Genomic DNA, 26,996 nt, shown 5'->3' on the forward strand with positions numbered 1-26,996 from the left:
CAAATCTACGCAGCATTTTTATTTATTACATTACGATACCTTATCTCTCCCATAGTTTATTGAGAATATATAGAAATTACATTAGCCATCTTCAAATGCCACATATAAATATCTTTGCATTGTACAGGAATTTTCTAAACCACAACAAAAATATTCATATTTACAATTACCTTTAAAGTGGATTTCATCCTAGTGCTTGTATTTTAGGAACAATTTGAAACAAAATATATTTATAACTAAATATTCAAACAACTATTTTGAGGTGTAAGCATCGGTACTGTATCATATAAATTTGCAATTTGTTCTTGTAGTGATACGGCCTAGGTCATTGGTCTAATATCACGGAGTCTGTGAGGTGCCAACAGTAGTAAATGGAGCAAAGGTTATCTGAGGGAATGAATTATACCCTGCAAAAGGATGACAGACTGCATGGCAAAGTAAAACATGTAAAAAGATAAAATCTTCATAACATTTCAACCTTCAATAATGACTGCGAAAACATGACAAATTTGTACAATGTTGAATGATATTATAATCTCTAGTAGTGAGACAAATAATCAAAATAATAAACAGCTTGCTGGATAAGCCAAATAACCAAATATATGATTATAAAATTTGAAAATCAGTCATAAATGATAAAAAAAAATTCTACTTTGGAATATTTTTACACATGATATTTTAATGTTTTCACTATATTACAATCAAAAACTTTTAATAGATAAAGGTAAAAATATTTACACCATGTACTCTTACTGTTTGTCAATCACCAGCACCAACTATCTGGAAATTTTGTAAAATAACTTGGCAATTCCATGAATATGGGGACAAGGAGACTGTTTCCAATATGCAAAAATGACATTTTCAATGAAAAATAAAGAAAATATCACAAACCAAATAAAATCGATGACTGGACAGTTCTAATGAATATATCATTAATAATTAAATTTAAAACCCTATTCCCAACAGTACTTAAAAGCAATATGCAAGGGCAGCTGGCCAAGAAATGAGGGTTATATGATTACTTCTGATATTTACAAGTTTTTCAGTTATTTTATTAATGACATATAATGAATGGTAGACATTTAAAAGCCATGATGCTTTTAGTCAAATCTGATCAATATCTGTTGATTAGTCAAATCTGATCAATATCTGTTGATTAGTCAAATCTGATAAATATCTGTTGATTAGTCAAATCTGATCAATATCTGTTGATTAGTTGTTGATGCTTTTGCTTAAAGTTATTCATTTCTATTTTCAGTAATGGCAACCATATCTGAAGTCAGATCATCCTCATTTGTAAAAAATTTGAAGGCCTTAAAACCTAGATGCTACAAATTTAGTTCAAATTCAGTTCAATGGTTCTGAAAAACTGTTTACAGGTACATCTGTTCTTAATTTCTGTGGTCATATTTGACACCAGATTGGCATAATTTTTTAGACGAGTAGAGCTGCTGCACGTGAATGCTTTACATCAAAACTTGGTCAAATTCGGTGTGGTTTTTGAGATATTGTTTAAAGGTTGTGTTTTGTAATTGTGACCATAATGATGGTGGATTAGTACTGATTGTAGAAAACTGAAATTCTTTAAGCCAGGATTTTTTTCTGTAAAATTCGATCACTCAATGACAATTGGATTTTAAGAACTTTTAAAAAGGGTATTTCTATTTTTAGCCACAATGACAAATCAATATCATCTGTTTAAAATGCCAAGATGCTGTCAAATTTTATAAGTTTCTACTGCATGGGTTTTGAGATAAGAGGCATTTAATGATTTTCTAATTGTAGTAACAGCAGCACCATTTGATGGCAAAAAAAATTATGCAAAATTGAAAGACCTTAAAGACATGAATGATCCTTTCTGTCAAAGTTGGTCAAATTCTGATCAATGGTTTTTGACAAGACGTTAACAGTTTTTCTACTTTTAGTAATAGTGGCCATGATTGATCAGCATCACTTACACTCACTTCAAAAGGTATTTAAGCTGACATACTTTTAGTCGCAGCTGGTAAATTTTTGGAGAAGCATTAATTTATATTTAGCAGTTTATATAATAGACTGACAACATTTGTATAAAGTGAAAGGATGTTTAATGCCACATTTGGCTGAAACCGGTTCAGTGGCTTTTGAGAAATGGAAAATAGCAATTTTTGATGGAAGATGGCCATTGCACACAAAATGCAGTACCATATTTCACTCTAACTTGTCCTTGAGGCCATGTGAGCTTTATTCTTTAATGCAAGGTTTAATTAGCATACAAACCATAAACTGCATGTGGAACAACAAATAACACAACAACAGGGTCCAACATATTTCAGAATCATACATTAGCCCAATAGGCTATCAAAAAAAGAACCTGAAAACTTAAGTTTGCTTTAGTAGCCCTGGATATCTTTTTAATAAAAACAAAGCTTTAAGAATTCCCTCTTTCTCTGTGATAAATTATTAATAATTATTTCCTTTCTGGAAATATACTGTTATATCTCCTTGTGAAGTATTTTTATAGTTCTGAATATGTAGAATAAGTCATGTTAACAGCCCATACATTGCATTCTAGTAGCACTGAGCTGCCCTACACAATATTCGTCTCACCCTGAAAACCAAATGCATAACAAATGTTGCTAACCCAGGATCACGATTTACAAAAAACATAAAATGATCAAGTCACGAGATTATTAAATCAGGTTAACATTTTTATAGATATCAACAAAAATTGTGACATATTGCACAAAGCCCTCTCTACAGTAACAATGCCAACCCATAAGCATGCTTATCATGAATGTTGGTGCCAATTTTTGGGAATCAAGGCAGCCCATCTGGACTGGATAACACTTTCATTAAAAATCACAAACTTCTGTACAAACATATTGTATCCTATGAACCTGTAAACAGCAAAAAATAAGTCCAGTGAGAACAAATGGTTCTTATTATGTACATACTGATTTTACATTCAGAATCCAATTTTTGGAATAACAGTAATAGTACCGTAATATGTTAGAAGAAAACTGCATTAAAAATACAACCCATCCAAGCTAAAAAAGATGTAAACCACATCGTTTTGTCTTTGTTCAGCAAATGAAGAACTTATTGTTGTCTGCTTGGAATTAAAGTGCTAAAAAGTGCTCTCCTCTTAGCATTAGCACCAAACCCTGTAATAATCTGTTATCTCTTGAAAGCTTAACAGATAACCCAATGGATTCAATAGAGAAAATCCTTCACGAAATATCATCACTTCCTTTTATATGGGTAAGAACAATCAAGGTCTCCTTTATCTGACTGGCTCAGAACACTTCAGGTACCACTTTAATGAGGTACTGAAGATGCCAAAGACAACGATTTCAAATCAAAAGACTGATTTCCCATAATCTGAAGCCTTGTTACTAACAATGAAACCAGGAACCATCATGACAAAACATGAACCATCATCATGAAACTGCAGATCTTTCTGGCTGACAACCAAAGCATATATTACACTGATCTGCCAGGAAATGCTAGTGCTTATAAAGCAGGTCTGATGTGAAATTCTAGTCAGCAATGCTCAAGGCAGTGGTCCAAAGAATACTTTGTTTAATCATATGAGAACAAACAGAATGTTCCATTTTGGAAAGAGGACCAAGCCTTCAATTAGGTCAAGTCAAAATTGGCTAGATGGCTGAACAGGTCTTTGTTCTGGCCTATGCCCTCCCTTGATGATAGTAAAACAAAATTAAATGTGGTAATATGGTAATATAAAATGGTTTTGTTTCTATTTTTTTCATGTGCAGAACATTTTTTACTTAGGGTCAATAGGCACATTCTTATAAATGTGCAGTACTGTATTTTTTACAACAACAGCATGTGGCTTGAGATACATGTTGCACAGTACTTCCAACAACTAATAACTTGATTTTTGTTTTATCATGTATAAGAATGGCATATAGAGCTTGATTCTATGAATCTACATATATAATTATTCAGATTTTCATTAAAAAAAACAATTCTCGTATAAGCCGACCCCCCAAACTGAATAGGTATAAACACTAAAAAGTGCATGACCTGCGTATAAGCCAACACACAACTCCAAGATATCACAAGATGCACATAGTAAGTTCTAAATGCATTTATTTTCTGTTTTTTTTTGTTTCTGCCCAATTCAGAGTTGTACATAACTTGATTAAAATGACAAGACCTCTCCCTTTTGACTCTACTGTTTGTTTATGCGTTATTCCATTGGACATTTTATATCGGTGCACAAGTAATTATGGCTTTATTTTGCACTGAAATTGAAAATACCTAACTCATTAAAATGTGATTCCAGTATGACAACACAATGAACAACAATATCGTTTGATTCAATGCTTGCAATTCTAGGCTACTGAGAATATTTGCATAATCGCCCTGCCGCATGTACATTGTAGGTTTGAACATCCACTGAATGAAGTACATTCTGCTGAATGAAGTATATCCTTTGGAGTTAAATCATGGCCACCACTGAGTTAAATCATGGCCACCACTGCACTAAACTTTAATGATATCGCCAAAATACAGTAATGAAATTTCAGAAATAATGCTTTGAAAATTATGCTAATACTGTAAAAACTAAGTGGTAGTTTACTTTCATTTAAGTAACTTTATACTATACCTGTCAACTCTCATGCCTGGAGGATACCCCATCCCCCAATTTTAGGATTCGTTCCTTGCCTACCTCCCAATTTCATAATATCCTCCCGAGTTTTGCAGAGAACTCCCGATTATTACGTCTTTGATTTTTATTTTTCCTTAACAAAAAGAGTCCTACATAAATATGTATATATCGTTTGCAATCCATGGAAGCCATGTTCTGTTGTAACACTTGTGAATATTGTTGTGACGAAATAATTACTCTACTAGAAAGAATTTGTTTCTTCACTCAATAGATTGTTATGTTTAAACATTATTCACATAAATTTATGATTTTTTTTTACCTCTACAACAATACAAAAATCAGAAAAAAATAAACCATAACAAAATTGTCAACAATTAATTTCAATCCCAAGAATGATCACTATGAATGCTTAACTCCATATGCTATTGTGCATTCCCAGCAAAAGAACTTACATGTGTGAACACCTGGCATTTACATACCATATATATGAATGTTAATTACCATCATTAAATTAAAAGATGGAATGAAAATACATACCACGCAGCATATGTCCTTAAAAAACTAGTTCAGAACACGTATGCTTTATTGTAGGCAATACTAAATGCCTTAAGAGTTGACGATAAGGAAATAAGGTTGTATATACTACAAGGGGGAAATAGCACATGTATGGTACCATGAGGCCGCCTATTTAGGCACCTTTAGGTCAACAAAGTTGGGCATCCTTTATTTGACAATCAACTGCTGGTACTTGCATAACACACAGTAGTGTAAATGATTTCTTTGAATTATGACAGAGGGCCAGTTGTTTTCACAAAATAGTTGCATTGAGAAGGATCAACCTTTAATTAGTCACACTGGCTTTTTTGCTTGTTTAAGACTAACCTTTAGTTATTGTGCAGTTTGGCCACAGCTGACCAAAATATGAAAATATGGCATGTTCTGGGGGAAAATATGGCACGTTCTGGGGGAAAATAAGGCATGTTACAGGGAGAAACAGCACATCCTTTGTGAATTTCACACATACTGGACCCAGAAGATTGGTCAATATTTAGTGAAAACAAGGCTTAAAAAATGCCACAAAAATCCTCTTGACTTTAGGCACCCCATACTTGGCTTCTGAAAGTTGACAGGTATGCCTTACACCCCGTTTTACAAAACTACGGTAATTGTCCTAATATTATGGAATGAAAGGCAATTACACATCAATGTACTGGTATAGTTGCCGGCCAAATTCCTTCTTAACACAAGCCAGTTTCAGGGTTTTAATGATTAAATGGCCTGTATTGCTGTCGGAAAACAAAAGACAAATCTGCCAATTATCAACAAAGGAGATACTGAACATCAAGCTTTCCATTGTGTGGAGAGTTATGATAATGTCCAGCCAAAACACAAAATTAACATAGATTGATGATGATCTCAGTTGATCTATAATGAGAATTTTAGCCTTTATTATTACCATTCCTCGTGAACATGTAACAGTTACGCTGGTTATGTGCCGTGTACAAATAAACGTGTACCTTGTCATAAATATTAACTTAGTTTGTAGGATCGCTTATGTCACTGAAAATGAACTCATGAGTGTGTGATTCAACGTAAATGAAACAGCTATTAAGGACTAGCTGAAATGTTATCTGAAGGAATGCAATTTAGTCGAAACAATGAACTGAGCAAAAACTGCATCTAATACATTTGGGCATAAATAAGGATTTAAGTGATGCTGTACATGATTTGCACCGTGTAAGTACTGTACATTATAGTCAAGCCTGGTCTCCCGGGGAAACTCAACTGGCCCACAAATTATGAAGTCTGTATTTACCTTTATTTAATTTCGTGTTGGAGAAATCAGAAAATATGCAATGCAAAATAATAACAAAATCAATCATACTACTTTATAACAGTTTAATAATTGTCAGGACACCAATTTTCTTTTTACACGCAGTCTTAGGACAAGGAACAAATTATTTTTTCATGTTCCAAGATTTACAGCCATTACAGTAGTCAACAAAAAGACCTAAAAACTGTCAAGTTTAGACACTGTACCCAGGATAAGTTGACCCCTCTTCTTCCAGGCCTTTATTTTTTCCTAAATTATTCGGCTTATACGTGAGTATATACAGCATCAGATTTTCGTTAAAAAAAAAGTACAATACCTGATGACCTTTATATAGCGAGAACCAATAATAATTAATATCTGATGAATAATACTGTGTTTTAAATCTGTTAACTAAATTGCAGAAGTGCAGGGTTATTTAATTGAACTGGAAAACACTGGGTGAGAAAAATAATCTATGTGGGTATTTGTACCAAGGCACGGAAATCCCATTTGTAGGGTTACATTTTTTGTCGTCCCCTTGGCAGAATCTCATGGGGATGCAAACAATTTAACCCTCGACTGGAATTTCGTTATCTTGGTGCAAATCCCACCATAGGTTCTGTTAGTCTTGGGTCGTTCCATGATGCCTTCATAGGACCAGGACATGAGATTGCAGAAGGCTTGTTCAACAAATCTGGTACCAAATGTGCTGTGTGTTATTGTCAAGAGATGAGCTAAAGTGACATGACTGGGTGCCAAAGGCTGTCTGCATCTCGAGTGTGGAACTGTGTATGCAGATCACCATTCCCAATCCCGGAGATAGAGGAGGTAGGTCAAGACCATGCCTTTGCTGTCCAGGGTCATTTGACATCTGATGCAAAGTCAAATACTGACTATTGACGGATCCATCACCATAGCCAGCACCAGTGTCAACATACAGTGTTAGACTGATCATTGTCAGCATGCTGGTACTGGCAAGTAGTCTCGCCCGTCTCAGCAAGCAAACGATCACTTTTGGCAATTTCATTGCCAAAACTAGTCAAAAGATGTGATCAATTTGGGGAGGCACGATTTGGAAGGTTGAAGATGTTTTCCTTACATATGCTCAGGTAACCTATTTAAAAAGAAACTAAACTAATGAACCAGTCTATTATACTTGTAATGTAATTTCTTCCTGCCTTACTCCTGTTCAAATTTTATCACATAAAAGTTTGAATTTTTAAAATTGCATCAATGTAATTCATGATGTGGATGCTTCACTAACATTTTAAAATAATTCTGCAAATTAGACAATGGTTGGCATCACTGTTACAGTCATCTGTGGATTTACAATGATGCAATCCTTCAGGTATGAAACATATTTGGTAAGCATCATAATACTGTGTGAATTAAAATAGTGTAAACATTTTTGCGCAAGTTTACTGATTTTTTATACAGAAATGACTACATTTGAACTTTCACAATTTTCTTTGATTTCACCTCAAACTGATTGTTCATCAGAAAAATATTATTTTCTGACACATTATGTTCCTAAGTAAAAGTGTGTAATCTATCCAAGACAAGATTTCTACATCATTTGTTCTGTACAAACTACCCAAGTACCTTTTTGGGTATTTTAAAGTTTTACATTTGCAATCCTTGGTAACAAGGGTTGGAGTGTTCTGCTATCTCAAGTCCATTAATAGTGATGATTCATATGTAAGCATGCTAAATATATAAAACAGTATCTTGGGGCAAAACTGTTAAAGATATAAAGAAATGAACTTTTAAGATGTCAAATTCTCAATATTTGGATTATTCACTGGCGTTGTGTCTCATCCTTTCAATTATAGGGAACCCTACTAAAATTTGCTTCATTATGACATGAATTCGGATACAATATAGTCATGTCATGGATTCTGAATTTTTTTCTTTTTTTCTTGACACTACTCAAAGCATCAGTCAAGCCTACAAGCAGATAAAAATAATTTAGTTTCAGAAACATATACCTTTCAGTCAGCACCTACAGACACTGGGGTTCATTTATTTTTACCCCCTTGTATTTTACTTGCAAAATGTATAACATAAAATCTTAAGCAAAGAATCTTTATGTTGTAACCAACAGAAAAGTAACATCTAGTCTCATCATGTGAAACCCAGGTGAGATAATCATCCACAGATCTATGAAGCCCTTCACCAGGCACTGAATCCAACTGACAAGTGGCCCTGAAATAAATACATCAATATTGAAAAAAAATTATTTTGAGTGACGAAGGGTAAGAAAACCTCAAATTTACAAATCTGCCTTCCCTTAAGTATGTATAAATTTGTATTATATACCTGAGAAACAGCCAGAATTTTTTCTTCCTATGGTATAGCACTAAATAGCCTAACAGTGATGATATGCCATAAAAATACAACCAATGTTCCTTTCCTAAAGTCAGAAAACAATACTTTCACTTTAAAATTCTCTATCACCATGCTCTCAGACGAGGCTGGAAGAACTTTTCCTTGATATCGTCCAGTTACAAATGAACAAGCACGAACAACAATGCAGAAGCCTCACTTGACACACAAAAGGAAATAACATTCTCTGTAACAAATCTGTACAAGAAAGTTCCAACAATCTGTCCAATCCTGTTTTAAATAACTGTTGAAATAATGGTTACATTCTTATTCTGACTGCCCATCAGAGCCTCTCACACTGATTTTAGCCTTCAAGAGAAACCATTATGCAAAATTATGATATGTATGGGCCTGCTGCCAATATATGTTACAGAATTTGTGTTACTAACACTGGTCATAGTGACAATGATTAACTGTTGTTGTGTGTGCTTCATTCATAAACTGTGATATACATGCATATATCAGCTCATCAATATGTTGTTGTTGTTGTAGGGTTTAATGCCATTTTTCAGCACACGATAGGCTATACATGGCGGCCAGTATTAATGGTGGAGGAAGAACCCGAGAAATCCCTGGAAAAAACCACTGACCCACGCGAAGCTACTGGCAAGCATTCTCACATACCCACATTGGCAGAATCCAAGAAGACTCGAACCCACGCAGACAGAGGTGAAATGGTTTCAATACTGTGTATATACTATCTGCATCAATGACGACTGAAAAATATGTGCTTAATCGGCACAGTCACCATCTTCAATCGATGCATATTAAATGAGAAATACACCTGTAGTGAAAACAGAGAAGGCATATATAATAGTTCACTTTATTTAGAGAACCATGAATTGGTACATATACGTGAATACTGTTTATATATACATGTCTAATCTATCAACACTGTGTACTACACCCACAAATCTCATCACATACATTGAATCCACAATACAAGTGATTCCATGGAAAATAAGCACACACAGATTTAAAATATTGAATAATTTTGTCACAGGTCATATTGGTCCGAATTCAGTGGAAAAACATAGCACAATTATGTAACGAATGACGAAGCATATTTACTTTTCAGTATGTCCCAAGTTGGTAAAAGTTAGTTTGCATTTTAACCCTTTACCTCATAGAGCATAGTGACAAAGTGCAGCTCGCTATACACAGAACACAGGTTACCTAGTCGACCGCATATGCATAGCTTGCCTGTGAACTATTAAGCAATGTAGTGTATGTTACGTTTAACAGCAATTTTAACCATTTTACATTTTTGGTACACATCTATTACATGTGGAACAGTTTAAGAGTAAAGTCCGATTGTTATAGCTGTGTAATTATTTATCACGGAAGAATTTGTTATGTGCTTTAAAATCTGGAGAGAATTCGTTCACCGTCATGTCAGTGAGGCCGTGTCACCAACCGTAGAGCTGCCATTTCTCATACTCGAAATTTACAAGTTTTTCATCTGTGTCTACATCACTAAGTCATCTAAATTTGATAATTTATAAAAACTAATTGCAGCCTATATCAATATCAGAGCCTTTACCTAGGTTATTGAATCTTTCATAGTTTTGATTCTAATCATGAAAACTTCGTAAGTACTGAATGAAATCCGCGACCGCCATTTTGGAGAGTGGAGATTATGACCCAGTTACTTTAAATAGCAGATATCGACCAGTACATAAACAGTGACCACGTGATCTGACGTAATTATCATTCACAGAAATGAATGTAGTATCTAATAAGGGGTTTTCCCCGAAGGTGGTGCTACAAAAACCGGCTTAAAATGGCTGATGTTTACAGCAGACGTCAAAAGGCGCTTCTATGGGACTTTTGTAGAAGCGTCAAATGTCGCTTCGATGCGACTTTTGTAGAGGCGTCCAAAGACGGTTGTATGAGGTAAAGGGTTAAGCTGCCGTTGGTAGCATTCATAAGCATAAACTTTTTCTCTGCAAAAAAATAAACTTTCACAGCATAGTTAACACGTTCCAGTCACATTAGAAAATGCAATAATCCATCAGATTCCAGTACTTTTATTTACGTTTGGTAATGACTTCCTCTGAAGAAAAGTTCTTTGTTTTTATTGAAGATTGTAGTCTGCTTTCTTTGATGAAGGATGCATGCGTTATTGAAGTCACCGTTGAAGGACAGCTCTGGAGAACCAAACACATGCACATTTCTTGTTGTAGTGGCAACATCAAATAATTGTATTGCATGACTGAGACTGATTTTTTTTCCACTTGCTGAGTACGTTTTCATAACAACTGGTGCTTCAAAGGTAATCTGTTTCCTTGGAAATTTCAGCAAACTATTTTATCTGGGTACATTGGTTATAAAGAATTGGCCGTCATTTGGCTATTCTAGTTACTGTCCCTCCATGCCTATTGAATAAACCAATAAGTAAGATGTGGTCTTTTTTTAATATTTTATACGATTGTGGTAGCAAAGTGATGCTGACTTCATCTCGTGCGTCAGAAATTTAATAAGGGTCAACGGACGATAGAGATGCAGGTGTTCTGATCTGATGACAGGGATTATTACAGAAAATGTGAGTGTTCTGAATGATTTAATTTGGAGTGAAAAGAAGAGGAATTACACTTACCATCCACATACCAATCTCTATGTAAATATATTAATTACTAGTGAGTGGCCGAAAATGCGACAAAAGATAAATTACGAGATAATGCCTCATCCAGTTGATGTCCGTGACCAGAAATGTCAACAACAAAAATGCAGATATCTCACAATATACAGTACTCATGCTAGGTGTCAAGATAAGCGGATTACAATATAACAATGTACTGTTTAGATGGCTTGTCAATATGGACAAAGAATTTGTTTATGTAACAAGAGATAAATTTCAGTGCATTTTATATCCGATTTGCAGCTTCCTTTCATGGGGCCTCTGAATTTCTCCACTTCAAGCCAAAGGTTGTACGTATATGTTTAAACAGCCAACAATGTCGCCAATGCAAAAAAATCACCAGATGGTATATTTTGCTGCCAATAAGGAAATAAATCCAAGTTTGTGACATTGGCAAAGCACTACACGATCCTAGAATAAACTTTTTACACATTTTTTTTGGTACTTTTAAGAAGAAAAAAACTGACTTTTTCATGTACAAGACAAATACATATAAAATTTCAGGAGCCATGCCATGATCGTCTTGTATTATTCATATGCAATCTCTTCCCCAAAATGATAATAAACTATTAACATTTTTTTCATACTTTTAGGAAAGAATTTTTTTTTGTGTACGAGAAAAATACATGTATATGAAATTTCAGGAGCCACACCACGACCATGTTATATATGAATTTATGTTATATGTGTGTGTGTGATTTGGATTTTTAACGTAGCTTTAACAATTTTTCAGTCATATCACTACGATGTCTGCAATGTGGCAGTTTATAGTGATGTATAGCACTGGGGCATCATGCCACAGACATGTAGCATGATGTCCCACCCAGTCACATTAACCTGACACGGGGCCGACTAGTCCTAACACTAACCTCTTAATGATGAGCGCCAAGCGAGGCAGCTGTAAGTACCATTTTTGTAAGTCTTTGGTATGACTCGACCGGGGATCGAACCCATGACCTCCCACATCTGAGGCGGACACTCTAACCAGTAGGTCACCGGGGCAGTGAATTTATGTTATAATGGAGCATGCTATATATCAAAGAGAACAGTAGTATCTAATAGCTGTTTATTTTTTATTTATCTTTTTAAATTCACTCAAATTATGCTTTTGTGTTTTACATTAATACTTGCTGGGACTTTCAGTAAAACAATCTTGAGAAAAAATCCAAAGTCAATGCAAAATAAATAAAGTATACAGGATCAACAATTTCGCATATGGCAAATCAGGAAACTTGTTAAATTAGTATCAGAAAAAAAGTGTCTTTAAAAATTATCATTAAGAAACAGCATCCAAATTTTAAATATACAGTTCAACCTGCCTTAAAAGTCACCTCAGTTATGAAATAATCTGCCTTAAAGAGTCAGTTTTTGAAGTCCCATAAACCAAAATTGAAGAATTGTATCTCTTTTCAGCGACCATGTCTTCAGAAACAACTTTTCTTTGGTCCAATGTTGCTTCTTTAGGTACCACTACACTAAATGAGCCAAACAGCTGCTGTTGCATCCTACTATAGGAAATTAATATTTTTTTCTTTGATATGACCTGGGTACTACCTAACTGGTTAAGATGTTATTTGCATTCAGCAGAATGAAGCATTAAACCTAAACAGAAAATAAATTGTTTAATGAGATCAGCTTCTTTGCTTTTGCGTAAGATGACAAAGCAAATAGATGTGATTTGGTCAATATCAAAAAAGGTAATTTGCACTAATAAAGTCAGCCATTTCATCATAATGCAACTATTTCCAGATAATACAAAATATCCTGATTTTAAGATGAAATTCTAACCACTCTTTCTACACATTCTTCTCCAAATATTATTTGGCAAGCCAGTATTTGTGAAATTTAATTTAAAAAATGTTCAACAGAGATATTAAAAGTTGTCACAAAAGAGAAAACACTGATATACCTAATTATCAACTGTACAGGGAAATGTGTCATCAGTTTCGGATTCGCTGCTTAGTAGTAGTATTATCTTTCCATGATTAACTGGTTTTCCTCTTTAACTAATTATTTAAAGAACTAATCATTTATAGAACTAATTTTTGGTTGAGAAAACTAACAGAATTTCCACCAACAGAGTGAAAAATTCTACTGTTTTAAAAAATTAATAATTTATGAATGATGATTTGCTACCTCAAAAATATGTAACATCTAGTTAACATAATTTCTTTAGTAAAGTCAGTGAAGTTTTATTGGCTCAGAATAAGAGGATGGTAATAAAAGTTGGTTGCTGCAGCTCTAATCTTCTTCCTTAATTTGGGCCCAGGCTTCACATCTAAAGATGGCTGAACACACCTTGACATTAACCACCATTTTAATGTCTGTTAATACTGATCTTGGGGCAATAGTTCAGCTTAAGGTTTTTTCCCCAAGTCCAGGAGATAAGATTTGACTTAGCCTTTGCCTTGTGTTTTATTGTTATAGTGTTCGAACAATTGGGAAAATATACTAATGAAACATACTTAATCAATGACACATTTAATGTCTAAAAAACACAGTGAATGACACATACCCAAATTTAAAATTAGTGACAGTGAATGACACATACCCAAATTTAAAATCAGTGACAGTGAATGACACATACCCAAATTTAAAATCAGTGACAGCGAATGACACATACCCAAATTTAAAATTAGTGACAGTGAATGACACATACCCAAATTTAAAATCAGTGACAGTGAATGACACATACCCAAATTTAAAATTAGTGACACTGAATGACACATACCCAAATTTAAGTTGGACATGAAGATCAGGTCCTTTGTGGAGTAGCCGCCTTGGAAGGTTTCTTCAGGTAGTGATAATTGGGCAAAATCTTGGTAAGAAAGTCAATCTGTAAAGCCTGGGCCTAGAATATACATAAATCAAAGTATTAAGAATGGATATATATATATATATATATATATATATATATATATATATATATATATATATATATATATATATATATATATAGTATGTACGCTATATCAATGATATACAAGATGCATACATTTTTCATTAAAAGGAAATGTACTTCAATGTCTTTTGTGGCTATTCACAATCACCTTCGCATATTGATAAGTTGATTGTTTTCTTTTTTTAGTTTCTATTTTTCTTCACATTGATTAAATTGAAATAATATACACAGACGATTTAAACATGAAAGATGGTTTCAATGATAAAAGTAGATCACTACAAACACTTGGTTAGCTATGCCATTCACAAGAACGCTTTGCATTTCATGTACCAGCGCATGGAAATTAATGTGGAATGGAAACTAAGCAAAATGACAAACCAGCAGCAAGAGACAATTAAAATATTTTAATATAATTACAGTTGATCTAAGTCATATTCTGCTTTTGAAACAGTACCACTGACCATAAACTCTCTCCCTGGTCGGTTTGACCTTAAAACTCTCTGGTTGATTTGACTTCAACCCGCCCCCATCATTTGGTCGGTTTGACTTAACTTTAACCATCATTCGTAAGTCCAGAGACATAGTGGGATGACACAAACAAAAATCCTCTACACTCTTCATTTCATAGATTCAAGAGAGAGAGAGAGAGAGAGAGAGAGACCTTTGGACATTTTAATATTAAATTAATAATAATTGATTTTTAGAACATTATAGTATGCTTAAGAAACAACAACAACAAAACATTAAATACATCACAGTATGTGTACCACATAGCCTAGAAATTAACTGTATATAAAGTCAACATGGTTTACAACTCTGTATCATTGATACACACTGTAGAAAAATCCCACGCAAAGTGCACACATATCATTACGATGAACCATATTCTTGAAGGCTACCTGGTGTAATTTTTATTTCAAGGTTTTAATCCAGCCCAAATTCCTTTTCTCTCTCACTCCACATTTCTGCATAGTTTGTCCGTAATGCATGAGAGGGGAGGGGGCAACAGAAAGCAGAAAGGATTGTGGTGAAAATGTGTACCATTAACAAATTAATTTAGAAAATTGGGATTACTAATAATTTTTAATTAAGTTCTTTTTTGCTTAATGGACCCATAATTTTCATATTGAGTCCACTCTTTATTCCAAATGCCCATCTTATCTTACTTTTTGCAAAATTTCATCTATCTGTTTGCAGTTCATATCGGTCTGGCTTAGATCTGAGACCAAAAAGTCTAAATTCCAGACACCAAATCGATTTTGACCACAGGCAAATTTTAGATGGAAAAGAATCAGGTCCAAAAAATTAGTTTTTTTCCTCTGTATTTTGTAGTGCAAATAAAACTTTCAGATTATTTGGTATCATTGCAGAGCTACATCTGTCTACCTTTCTATAAATCCACCCACTTTAGTGTATCACACATGACCACTATAGAGCTTGGCAGTAGGCTACTACCTCCTGCCATGTTAACTCGTCGCCAGGGGTTAATGTGTTAAGTACTACACTGAAGCAGTCAAGTATATCAAGAAAAATAAAAAATTTAATAATTTCCTATGAAGTGTAGAATCTGAATTATGCCCCTGTACAATGCTTGACTGACTCTTAAGGCCAAAAGAGCTCAATAGAGAAAGTGACATTATTATAAACACAAACTATTCTCAACAACAGAGGAACAGACAGCATGCCACAGACTTTAAAAAGAAATCCTTCCAAGCCAAAAGTTATTCTCCAGTTCCACAAATACTGTCAATTCATCTATGTTTGAGGACTTCAGTATTCTGATTGAGCCAAAACATCATGCCTCTGACAGAAATGACATTTACAGTCACAGAGTATCCCCTAGGGGTGTAAAATTGATGGTAACCCTCGCTTGAAATAAGAAATTGCAACTCGCACTACTTCGTCTATTTCTGTCTCTCTAAAAATTAAAAATAAACATGCATAATTAACAAACAAATACATTTTCCATTCTTAGAGTAATTTTATATGTTCATTTTCCTTTATGGTTGTACTTTTAGCAATCTGCTTCATCCTTTTGGAGCAATATTATAAATTTTAATGGCACTTTCAATGCATGTTTGGTTATAGCATACCAAAGAAATTGTAGTCAAATGCCATTCTCAGGGAAAAACACTTGCAGCACACTGAGGCTGACCTTGGTAGGTACTGAACGTACAACCTTCTGATTAAAAATGTGAGACTCTTGCTCCCTTTCATTCAGGATCAAATACACGTTACATGAAGTGTTTCAGTGAAACACATGTCAGTGCAGTAGTAATAATATTTTTAGATTAACACTATGGTTAACAGATTGAAATTCAAATAATTTTTATACAGGACCTGATATATACTGTTAACACTGAAGTGAAACCCCAATATAGATAAAACCATCCAATCAGAAAATGTAGCATAATATTTTTAAAATGGTTGCCAAGGTTGGATCAGCATCATTTTTATATAGAACCAACTATCATGATATTCAATATTGAAAACCATATGCCAATCAGGAGGAGTAGCAACAACAAGGTTTTGATGACCTTAATGTGAAGTTACATCAGCACCATTTTATTAAGGTTCAACTACTTACTGCAAGAAGTGTTTAAGTGAAAACCCCATGCTGATATTACTGTTATATTGTTATGGTTGTTTTTGTGGGGTTTAACGCCATATTTCAGCACACGATAGGCTATGCATGGCGGCCAGTATTAATGGTGGAGGAAGAACCCGGGAAAACCCAGAGAAGAACCACCAACCCACGAGAAGCTACTGGCACTGTTATATGGAGGAGAAGCAATAACCAATTTTTCAATATCACCATTGAGGCTGCCATTCTGTGAGCACAAATAAACACTATTTTCTCTTGGGCAATTCCATTAGGCAATTATTCAGTAGCATCACCATGTTGATACAATCATCTGTTGAGAAAAAGCAACACTAAGATCTTTAAGGAGGTCTCTGTTACTGCCAATTTTCTTTATGGTCAGATCAACACAAGACCCAAATACAAATAGAAATTAGTCATTTAGTAAAAAAATCCATGCTGATGCAAGAGTTTAAATTTTTTAACACAAGACCTTAAATGGAAACCTCATGTTGATATGACCTTCCATTCAGGAGGGTCAGCATAACAAGATTTCCAAGATGACCATAAGGTTGGCTATGTTGGAAGTCAGATCAACACAATTTTCATTTTGGACCAACAGGAAAACATATGAAGTGTTTTTGTAAAAAAAAAGCCATTTTTAACCACCTGTTCTAAGTAAATTTAAGAAGATTTTCAAGATGGCCACCAAGGTGGCTCTGGTTGAGTTAAGATTGGCATTACTTTCATTCAGGCTATGATGATAGATGTGTCATAAGTTTTTCATGAAAATCCCATGATGATATGATATTCATGCAGGAGAAGCAGCAAATATAGATTTTCAAGATGGCAACATGCTGCAGGTTAGATTAGTACCAATTTAGTGTCATTCTGAACCAGTTACAGATCAAAAAGTTGTTCATGAAACCAGCATTTCAACCAACCATTCAGAAAGAGTAGCTATAAGATTTTCAAAAATGATCATTGCAGTGGTCATGAAGGGGATCCAATCAACACCATTCTAATATAGGACCATTTACATATCATAAGAACATACAAACACACTTTCAACATCAAGCAGTCACCCATAGATGCATTTTCAAAATCTGTATTATTTTCATGTAAACTTTTTGAGTAATTAGAGTACAGTGGTCTCCCTCTGGAATATTCACCCTCTTTATTTTAATGGCCATAATCCCTGGGTACTGATTTGTGTTCAAAAGTACCCTACTAGGATGGCCACCCCTCTAATAAAGCCAGCATGCTAGTACAAAAATGTAAACTTTACCCCTAACAAGCAGACACCAATTGATGAATACAGATGGAGATCCAAGATTATTTCTTGATTACTAAATTCAACAGCCCGACATGCTGATAAAGTAATCAAATTGAATTAATACAATGAGGTTGAAAATTGGACTATCCTTACTTCGGTGTGTTCCTTGATGTCAGATTTTGTCACTTTAATAATTACAGGCTATTATTAACACCAATAATTATCACTGTGACAAAAGCCCAAACAGTTTTGTTCATCTCATGTCAGCTTGCCATCCAGTCACCATTTAGTAAAAATGATATTTAGCCATAATTAAGCCTCATTGTTATTATTACAAGATGTATGTGAAAGTGTACAAGACTAAAACAAGTTTATCATGTGACAAGCACTTCCTTTGTAAACAATGAGCATTTTCTGTATTAGCTAGGTAGACATGGGAGTTTAATGTAATGGCTATGATTTAGTTTGAAAATGGTATACATTATTGCAAAAAGGAAAAAACGTCGTCAGACATTCTCAGTTTACAAGGAAAAGTGAAAACAATTCAACAAAAAAAGATCATTGATGAGAAATTTCATTTCCTTAAATAAACCTTAAATATTTTCAAATTTTCTTATTTTATCTGTATGTATTACTCACATATGTGTGATCCACCACTACCACTACCCTGGCATGTATCTTTTCTAAAAACTGCTTTCCCTGGATATGTTAAAATGGAACAGCTCCCAAGAAGTTTTTCAGGGAAAACCCCATGTCAATACAGCCATCCAATCAGAATGAGTATCAATAAAAAGATTTTCAAGATGGTGACCAACTTGGAGGTTAAATCAGTGCCATGTTTATTTAGGACCATATCAAAATAAGTTATCTGGAGAAGATCCCATACTGATCTGGCTAGTGATTTTCAAGGAGGATCAATAAGATTTTCAAGATGGTGGCCAAGTTGGATGTCAAATCATTGCCATTTTAATTAAGTATCATCTACATATCAACAGAATTTTCGTAAGAAAACCCCTGTGTGAATTTGAATGATAATTTGTAGGGAATAACAATAAGAAGATTTTAAAGATTGTGGCCATGTTGGAGGTTAAAAAAAAGCACTACTTTGATTTAGAACCATCAACATATCAAAAGATTTTTTTAAGGAGAAAATAAAAAAAATTGATTTGACCATTGATTTTTAAGGAGGTGTAATAAGATTTTCAAGATTACTGTCTTAGGAGACATACTGGACATATGAGGGGCAGTAGACCAACTGGACATATGAGGGGCAGTAGACCAACTGGACATATGAGGGGCAGTAGACCAACTAAAAGCTCACTTTGAAACTGTATGCAAAATCTCATGACTTTCGTCCAAGTAGTTTAGGTGGAATAATGAAAATAAACAACTGCTAATGGACAATGGACAGTCAATGGATTGAGGATCACTGCATTAGTTATTTTGTTCTTTGACCAGGAGAGCTAAAAATTACAGTTTCATGTTAAATATGCTGATTATTTGTGAGTTTTGTTTAACTTATTAATATAAACTTCTGATACAGATCAAACCCTGATCAATGAAACATCTAAAGTGCTGAATTCTGAGTTTTCCATACATGAACACATGCAGAAACAACTGGCAGAAGTGATGAGTGACAAAACGTACATTTAATCTAAACATCAAGGAACATATATGAAATTTTTGGAAAAAGATATTTTTCATATCAAAACAAATTAAAATTCCTCATTTTCCCACATATAATCTGATAAGGCTGAAAATGAATATAAAAATAAGTATTGCAGATTTTCCCAAGCATCTGATTGAATCAACTTATATTATCCCCAGAGAAAGTACAGAAAAAACCTAATGCATCCTTATTTTTAGACTCAAAATGTTTTAAATATTTCATAGTTTTTAATTAATTTGTGTAATATTTCCTCTGTAAGGATGACATTAAAAGCAATTTTCAAGCCCAATCTACACACAAACAATGTACACTAATCCCTTTCCATGAACAATAAGCAGACACATCCAAACCAGCCACTATGAAAAGTTACTTATTTGAAGCATGGCATGTGCAAACATTTGGCAGGTCAAGCCCACCTACAAGTTTAATAATGAAGTCATTAATTTAGCTATGTAAAGATAAGTGTGTACTAAAGATAGGTTGTTGCTGTTGTTGTGGGGTTTAACGCCATTTTTCAGCACATGGTAGGCTATACATGGCGGCCAGTATTAATGTGGAGGAAGAACCCGGGGAGCTTTCTCACATACCCACACTGGCTGAATTTGAGACTTGAACCGACGCAGACAGAGGTGAGATGGCAGTGATCCGTAACGGAGAGCGCTTTAGACCACTCGGCCACTCGGGGCCCCCTAAAGATAGGTACCAAATTCAAAACAAAAGAAACGAATCAGGATTGAAAGGATATAAGAAACATTAACTCTGCTGAGGTTCATCTAAGGTGTGGATGGATGAATGGGTTGACACATACATGGATGATCCAGTGTCTGCCATGCTGAGATTTTACCAAAGCAGCCTTGACAAAAATTTCTTCTATTGTAACACTGCTGAATATATTCCTTACAGGGGGCTTTTCCCTCTGGACTCGCCGACTGCAGTCTGCTCCATAAATGACAGTATTCTCCTGCATAACTTCACTGCTGGTGATGGAACATGCTGATCCAATGATACAGCCCGATGTCAGTTCCACCTGTCTCCCTACATGGGCTAAAAACAAAAATATAATCTCTTCTTGTATCTCCAATTTAACAATGGTTCATTAAAACAAATCTATGATTTAAGACTAGTTTTATGAAAACAAACCAGATTGTAAACAATAATTACTTTAGTTGTCTCCAGTAGTGATTATAAACATTAATTATCAAAGAAAATAAATTCAGACTAAAAACTGATCCAGAGATTGAAATGTTGACCTCTGCAATTGGGCATTTAGGATATAAAACATTAAAAAACAAGAATGTACTTCATAAGATATCAAAGCTGAAGAAACATAATTCCTTTTGAAAATCATTGTCCTAAATATCTGCTTCAGAATCCATTACCAATGTCCGCCTCTGAAAGCCAGATTTTACACGATGAAGGTCACAGACATTGTGGAACACGTGAGTGACAGCCAGTAAGACCACCATTGGAATAACAATTCAAGTATGTGATTACCTTGATTAGCCACTACAGCTCATGCTTCATAGTCCACTATTAAATTCATCCAGTCCACTATTAAATGCATCCAGTCCACTATTAAATGCATCCAGTCCACTATTAAATTCATCCAGTCCACTATTAAATGCAACCAGTCCACTATTAAATTCATCCAGTCCACTATTAAATGTGTCCAGTCCACTATTAAATGCATCCAGTCCATTAAATGCATCCAGTCCACTATTAAATCCATCCAGTCCACTATTAAATTCATCCAGTCCACTATTAAATGTGTCCAGTCCACTATTAAATGCATCCAGTCCATTAAATGCATCCAGTCCACTATTAAATAAATCCAGTCCACTATTAAATTCATCCAGTCCACTATTAAATGCATCCAGTCCACTATTAAATGCATCCAGTCCACTATTAAATGCATCCAGTCCATTAAATGCATCCAGTCCACTATTAAATGCATCCAGTCCACTATTAAATGCATCCAGTCCACTATTTAATGCATCCAGTCCACTATTAAATGCATCCAGTCCACTATTAAATGCATCCAGTCCACTATTAAATTCATCCAGTCCACTATTAAATGCATCCAGTCCACTATTAAATTCATCCAGTCCACTATTAAATTCATCCAGTCCACTATTAAATGCATCCAGTCCACTATTAAATTCATCCAGTCCACTATTAAATGTGTCCAGTACACTATTAAATGCATCCAGTCCATTAAATGCATCCAGTCCACTATTAAATCCATCCAGTCCACTATTAAATGCATCCAGTCCAATATTAAATGCATACAGTCCAATATTAAATGCATCCAGTCCACTTATCTAATTCCTATCCTCCTCATTCACATGTAAAATACACATTTAATCTAACAAAACACAAGTATAATCAATAATATGGAAAGTTAACCACTGAATAAATATATCCATTCTAACTTCACAGTTAGAAAGGATATTCTGTGTGGAAAAATCTATGTAATCAGGAACTAAACAAAATACTTAACCACACAGTAAGTAAAGCATAAAATGTGTATCACACTGACCTTTGGTTGCAAGGGCAGTCTAAGTAGACTAGACTGTATATTTCATGGAAGAATCTATGTAATCATGAGCTTAATCTATGTTATTCAAGAATAAGATCACAGTGACCTACTTTAGTTGTAAGAATTAATTACTAACAGAGGTGCATTTAATTATCAAGTTTCATAATCCTAGCATGAAGAGTGCATGAGAATGAATGTAACACAAAAAATGAAACCAAGTCAATGAAGCACAAATTATGGGCCATAATGACCTACTTCAGCAATGTGGGATTCTAGATTGGATAGCACAGATAAAGCATTCAAAAACTAACATTGTCATAGGTTAAATGCAAAAACTTCACCAAAACTAGTAAAATCCAGTAGATCCCTGCAACCTTGTTTTGTACTGGTGTGGTACTAGTGACTTAATGATTCTAGCATGAACATTTAAAACAATATGTAACCAAAGACTGTGAAGTATGAAATACTTGTCATAGTCACAATGACATCTTTTTGTGATAATATAGCAATTATCATGATGCTAATACAACTTTCCATTGAGAAGGAGTAGCTATAACAATATTTTCAAGATATCTACTATGGAGGTCATACTGCATACCAGAACAGCAATATTTTAATTCTAGTCCACCTAGAGATTAATGAAGTCATACTGTAATGATGCCAATATGACCATCCATCTAGCAGTAATAAAAAAAAATTCAAAATGGCCACTGATCAACATATTGGAGGTCAGATCCTCACCATCTTCACTTGGGATGAACTAGGCACCGTAAGTCATCTTCTGGTGAAAAGACATGTCAAATTCACATACTATTTAGGAGAAGCTATAACATGATTTTTAAAATGACTGAAACAGTGGTTATCAGGATGTCAGACTGGCACCATTTTCATATCAGACCAACCAGACATCATAAGAAATCTTCTGGTGAAAATGCCATGCCAATATGACCATCTGCCTGGATGGATTTTTAAGAGAGCTGCTATGGTAGCCATTTAGGCCCAATAAAACAAGTTTTGCTGAAAGCCATGTGTTGATATCACTGTCCATATATGAGGAGTAGTGCTAACAAAATATTCAGAATGGCCAAAAATAATATTCATTTGATCAATCATGGATCATGAAATTAACAACATGCACACCAATAATACCATGCTGGAATACAATGTCTGAATACAAGAACTCCACAACCACCAAAAGTCTCATAAATATTGATCAAGAATCAAAATTAATAACTGCAACATGTAGCAATTACATTCATACCAACTATTTATTATACTAACTCTCTAGACATATGTGTTGAAACCAGAAATATTCAAGGATTTTAGGTCTCTCAGTACTATGTTGAAAGTACTCAGTAAAAACATCAATGGTGGTAAGATCAGGTAATACGTAGGAGTTATTTTCTTTTGTCTTTTGGTACATTAGACAGGAAAGTAAAAACAATTGTCTTTTCAGGACAGCTGTATTCAGTGGTGGAGGTTTTATTTTCATAACATTAATTTGTTTGTGAAATGCATTCAAAGGAGAAATATAAACTTCAGTATTTTAGTTACACCCTTAAAATTAACATCAATTATACTACTGCATTTTAGACTTAAATTCATTCAAAATGCTTTCTAAATGATGAAGACTGGAACCTGTTACAAAACATAATTCTCACAAAATTTCAGGTAAAATGGCTGTTCTTACTAAGTAAATTACAAGAGTGCACAGAAAATCTTGAACATATACAATTCTTACCTTTAGCTTCAATAACATTATGATCCCCAATTTTCAAAGATTCCACATCTAAGGCTCAATTAAGGAATGTTTCTTAACTGAATAATGACAAAAATCTCACAGCACTGCATCAATTTAGGAATTATGGGATAGCCTACAAGAATGGAGATACCAGTTTTATCATACAATTTGCATATGAATTAGACAATGATTCAAACTGGATGAGAGAATGTAAAATATATAGCATGCATTCTTTGCTAAATAATACAGCACTCCCTCACTATAAGGCCTTTCATTATAATACAGTTATTTATATAAGGCAAGTATGGGATACCTTTTTAATATGCAGCAGTAAAATTATATGTACAGCATACTTGTCAATTTGTACAGGTTATCAGTAATTTGTACATTTTCTTCATGTTCGTGGTTGTACGATTTTTTTCTTATAAAAATTCACCTTTTATTTGTTAAATTTACACATTTTTTTTAAAATCCTGGGAGTCTGGACATAACTTTTTTTAAAAAAATCAAGCACGATCCAGAATCTTTTTCAGCTATGTGCAAGCAATGCCGGGATAACTCTAATATGCTTTAGAAAGTGATGGAAGCCAGGAATGCCAAAATCAGGTTAAGTTGAAGTATCCTTCTATAACAAAACGAATAAAAATATATTAATACTGAAAAAGTGTTAGATAGCTTTGTTTTATTCAAGATTCCTATGATCTTTTTTACCGATTTCGGGATTCCCAGCTTCCAACGCATTCCACCCAATAATGCAGACTGTGAGAGATATTTTTCTATGATGAAAAAAATTATAGATTGTATGAGGTCCCTGAATGCAGACACACTAACATCATTTTTTTAAATTGTAAAATAAACACTGACCTGATGCATAGACTTTAAAACCCCTGATTACGTTTTGAAAATTACAAAGGGTACATGTGTTGCATATAATAACATGTGTGTATTACAAAACACTCAAACTCAAAAGAATAAAATAAAATAAAGTTTCAGAGATGTAAATAATTATGAAAATGTGTATAACATTTGTTGTTTTAAAACTGATGATCTTATGTAATGTATGAATACATTTTTTCATGTAAGGTTTTTTTTGGTCTTTGTAAGGTTTTTCAGGGTCTGGCATACTGGTTTTCATCTCAAGGGGTTGACAGGTATGTAACAGTATACTTCACTATATGGCAGTCCAAATAAAATGCAGTACAGTCCATGACTCCCAATGGTGGTGTTATAATGAGGGAGAACTAAACGGTTGTATTATTGGTCTACATTTGTTTCTAAAAGAGAAATCAAGGATACAACTGCCAACTTCAAACACATTGTTATTTCCAATGATCATCACAGTTTGATTACCACCTTTCTCTGTGGTCCTGAGGAAAAAGAAGGAAAATATCTTTAGGTAAACAGTAATACAACAGTAGCATGAAATATGAGATCTCTCGTTGAATATTTGGGATCAGTAAAACTATTTAAAACAAGAGCCCCTCAAAGCAACTATGATCTACTAGCTGAAAAGAATCTGCAGGAATTCAAGATAAGACTATTGTTATGTATATTTGATTTAATTTACATTTTATTTAATTTAATTGTCTGTTTGTGAGTTTTAAGTAAGTAATGTAATTTTGTTTACTGGAGTTTGTTAACACTGGTCAACAGTGAAATCATTACTGACTTGAAAAGGCCCTAATCTGTAGTATTTTGGTGTGCCGAACACAAATATAACCGTGAAAAATTTGTATTGGCTCTCGTTTTGAAGATATTCATATACCTCATTTTCTATGTTTCACTGTGTAAATTTCTCCAGTAGGACTGCAGCAACATCCGGAATAATGATGTAACATTGCATAATACCATCATGCTCACATCATCCACAGTTGATTGCATCATTTTCTGATGCAATGCAATACTAATGCCATGCGGCTGCTGAAGTAAGTTGACGTCAGCAGTGTACTATACATGTGTAGGCCTATTATACTAATGCCAGGCGGCTGCTGAAGCTGACGTAAGCAGTGTACTATATAAAGCCCAATCAGATAGGTTCAGCATTTAAAATATTTTAGACGTTGTGCGAGACAGTTCAAGCTACTGTTACATAAAACTTATTATTTTTTTTTATCCATTTACGTACAATAAAGAACAGTAATGCCTCGAAAGTGTGTTAATACCGCGGACAATTTTTGCTATATTTGTGGGGAAGTGACATTTGCCAACCAGAAGAAAAGTATCAATTCTCAAGTGAAGAAGGCATATCATCTTTACTTCGGATGCAAGGTTGGTGACCAAGACAAGCCTTGGGCTCCGCATATATGCTGTGCTACATGTACAACACAGCTTTCACAGTGGTTGAATTGCAAAAGGTCATCAATGCCGTTTGCAGTCCCAATGGTGTGGAGAGAGCCAAGCAACCACCTAAATGACTGTTACTTCTGCTTGGTTCCTCCTCTTTCCGGCGGAATAACGAAGCGAAAGAAGTCGAGAATAGTCTACCCAAACATTCCGTCTGCATTGAGACCAGTTCCACATGGTGAGGGACTTCCTATTCCAGAACCTCCAGCAGAATATTCTCTTGATTCATCTGACGAAGACAAAGGTGAGTCGACCTGTTCTTCTCCTGGTCCATCAGCATGCAGTGATCCAGATTTTCACTGTGGTGCATCATCAACCCCACACAGAATAACACAGGAAGAACTAAATGACCTGATTCGTGATTTGGACTTATCAAAGAACAAGGCAGAATTGCTAGGATCAAGACTCCAACAATGGAATCTTCTAGAAGAAGATGTCACAATTACTGCATATCGAAAGCGCCACCAGCAATTGGAGCCTTTCTT

The 26,996-nt window shown here is 34.4% G+C and overlaps 1 protein-coding gene across 1 annotated transcript in view; it reads right to left on the minus strand.

The window, feature by feature from the left end:
• Positions 1–6: 6 nt before the first annotated feature.
• The window catches only part of LOC149793396 (dynactin subunit 6-like), a 41,774-nt gene continuing 14,784 nt past the window's right edge, over positions 7–26,996 (minus strand). The window contains exons 4-8 of the mRNA XM_089967379.1: positions 25,465–25,535; positions 24,169–24,216; positions 20,790–20,932; positions 14,192–14,311; positions 7–8,639 (exon numbers count right to left, since the gene is read on the minus strand). Coding sequence (XP_089823505.1) covers positions 14,216–14,311; positions 20,790–20,932; positions 24,169–24,216; positions 25,465–25,535 — 358 coding nt within the window. The 3' untranslated portion in view covers positions 7–8,639; positions 14,192–14,215. The remainder of the gene's footprint in view (positions 8,640–14,191; positions 14,312–20,789; positions 20,933–24,168; positions 24,217–25,464; positions 25,536–26,996) is intronic.

The sequence above is a fragment of the Sinohyriopsis cumingii genome, chromosome 8 (genome assembly GCF_028554795.1).
Source record: "Sinohyriopsis cumingii isolate HCF-2022 chromosome 8, ASM2855479v2, whole genome shotgun sequence".
Taxonomy (NCBI): domain Eukaryota; kingdom Metazoa; phylum Mollusca; class Bivalvia; order Unionida; family Unionidae; genus Sinohyriopsis; species Sinohyriopsis cumingii.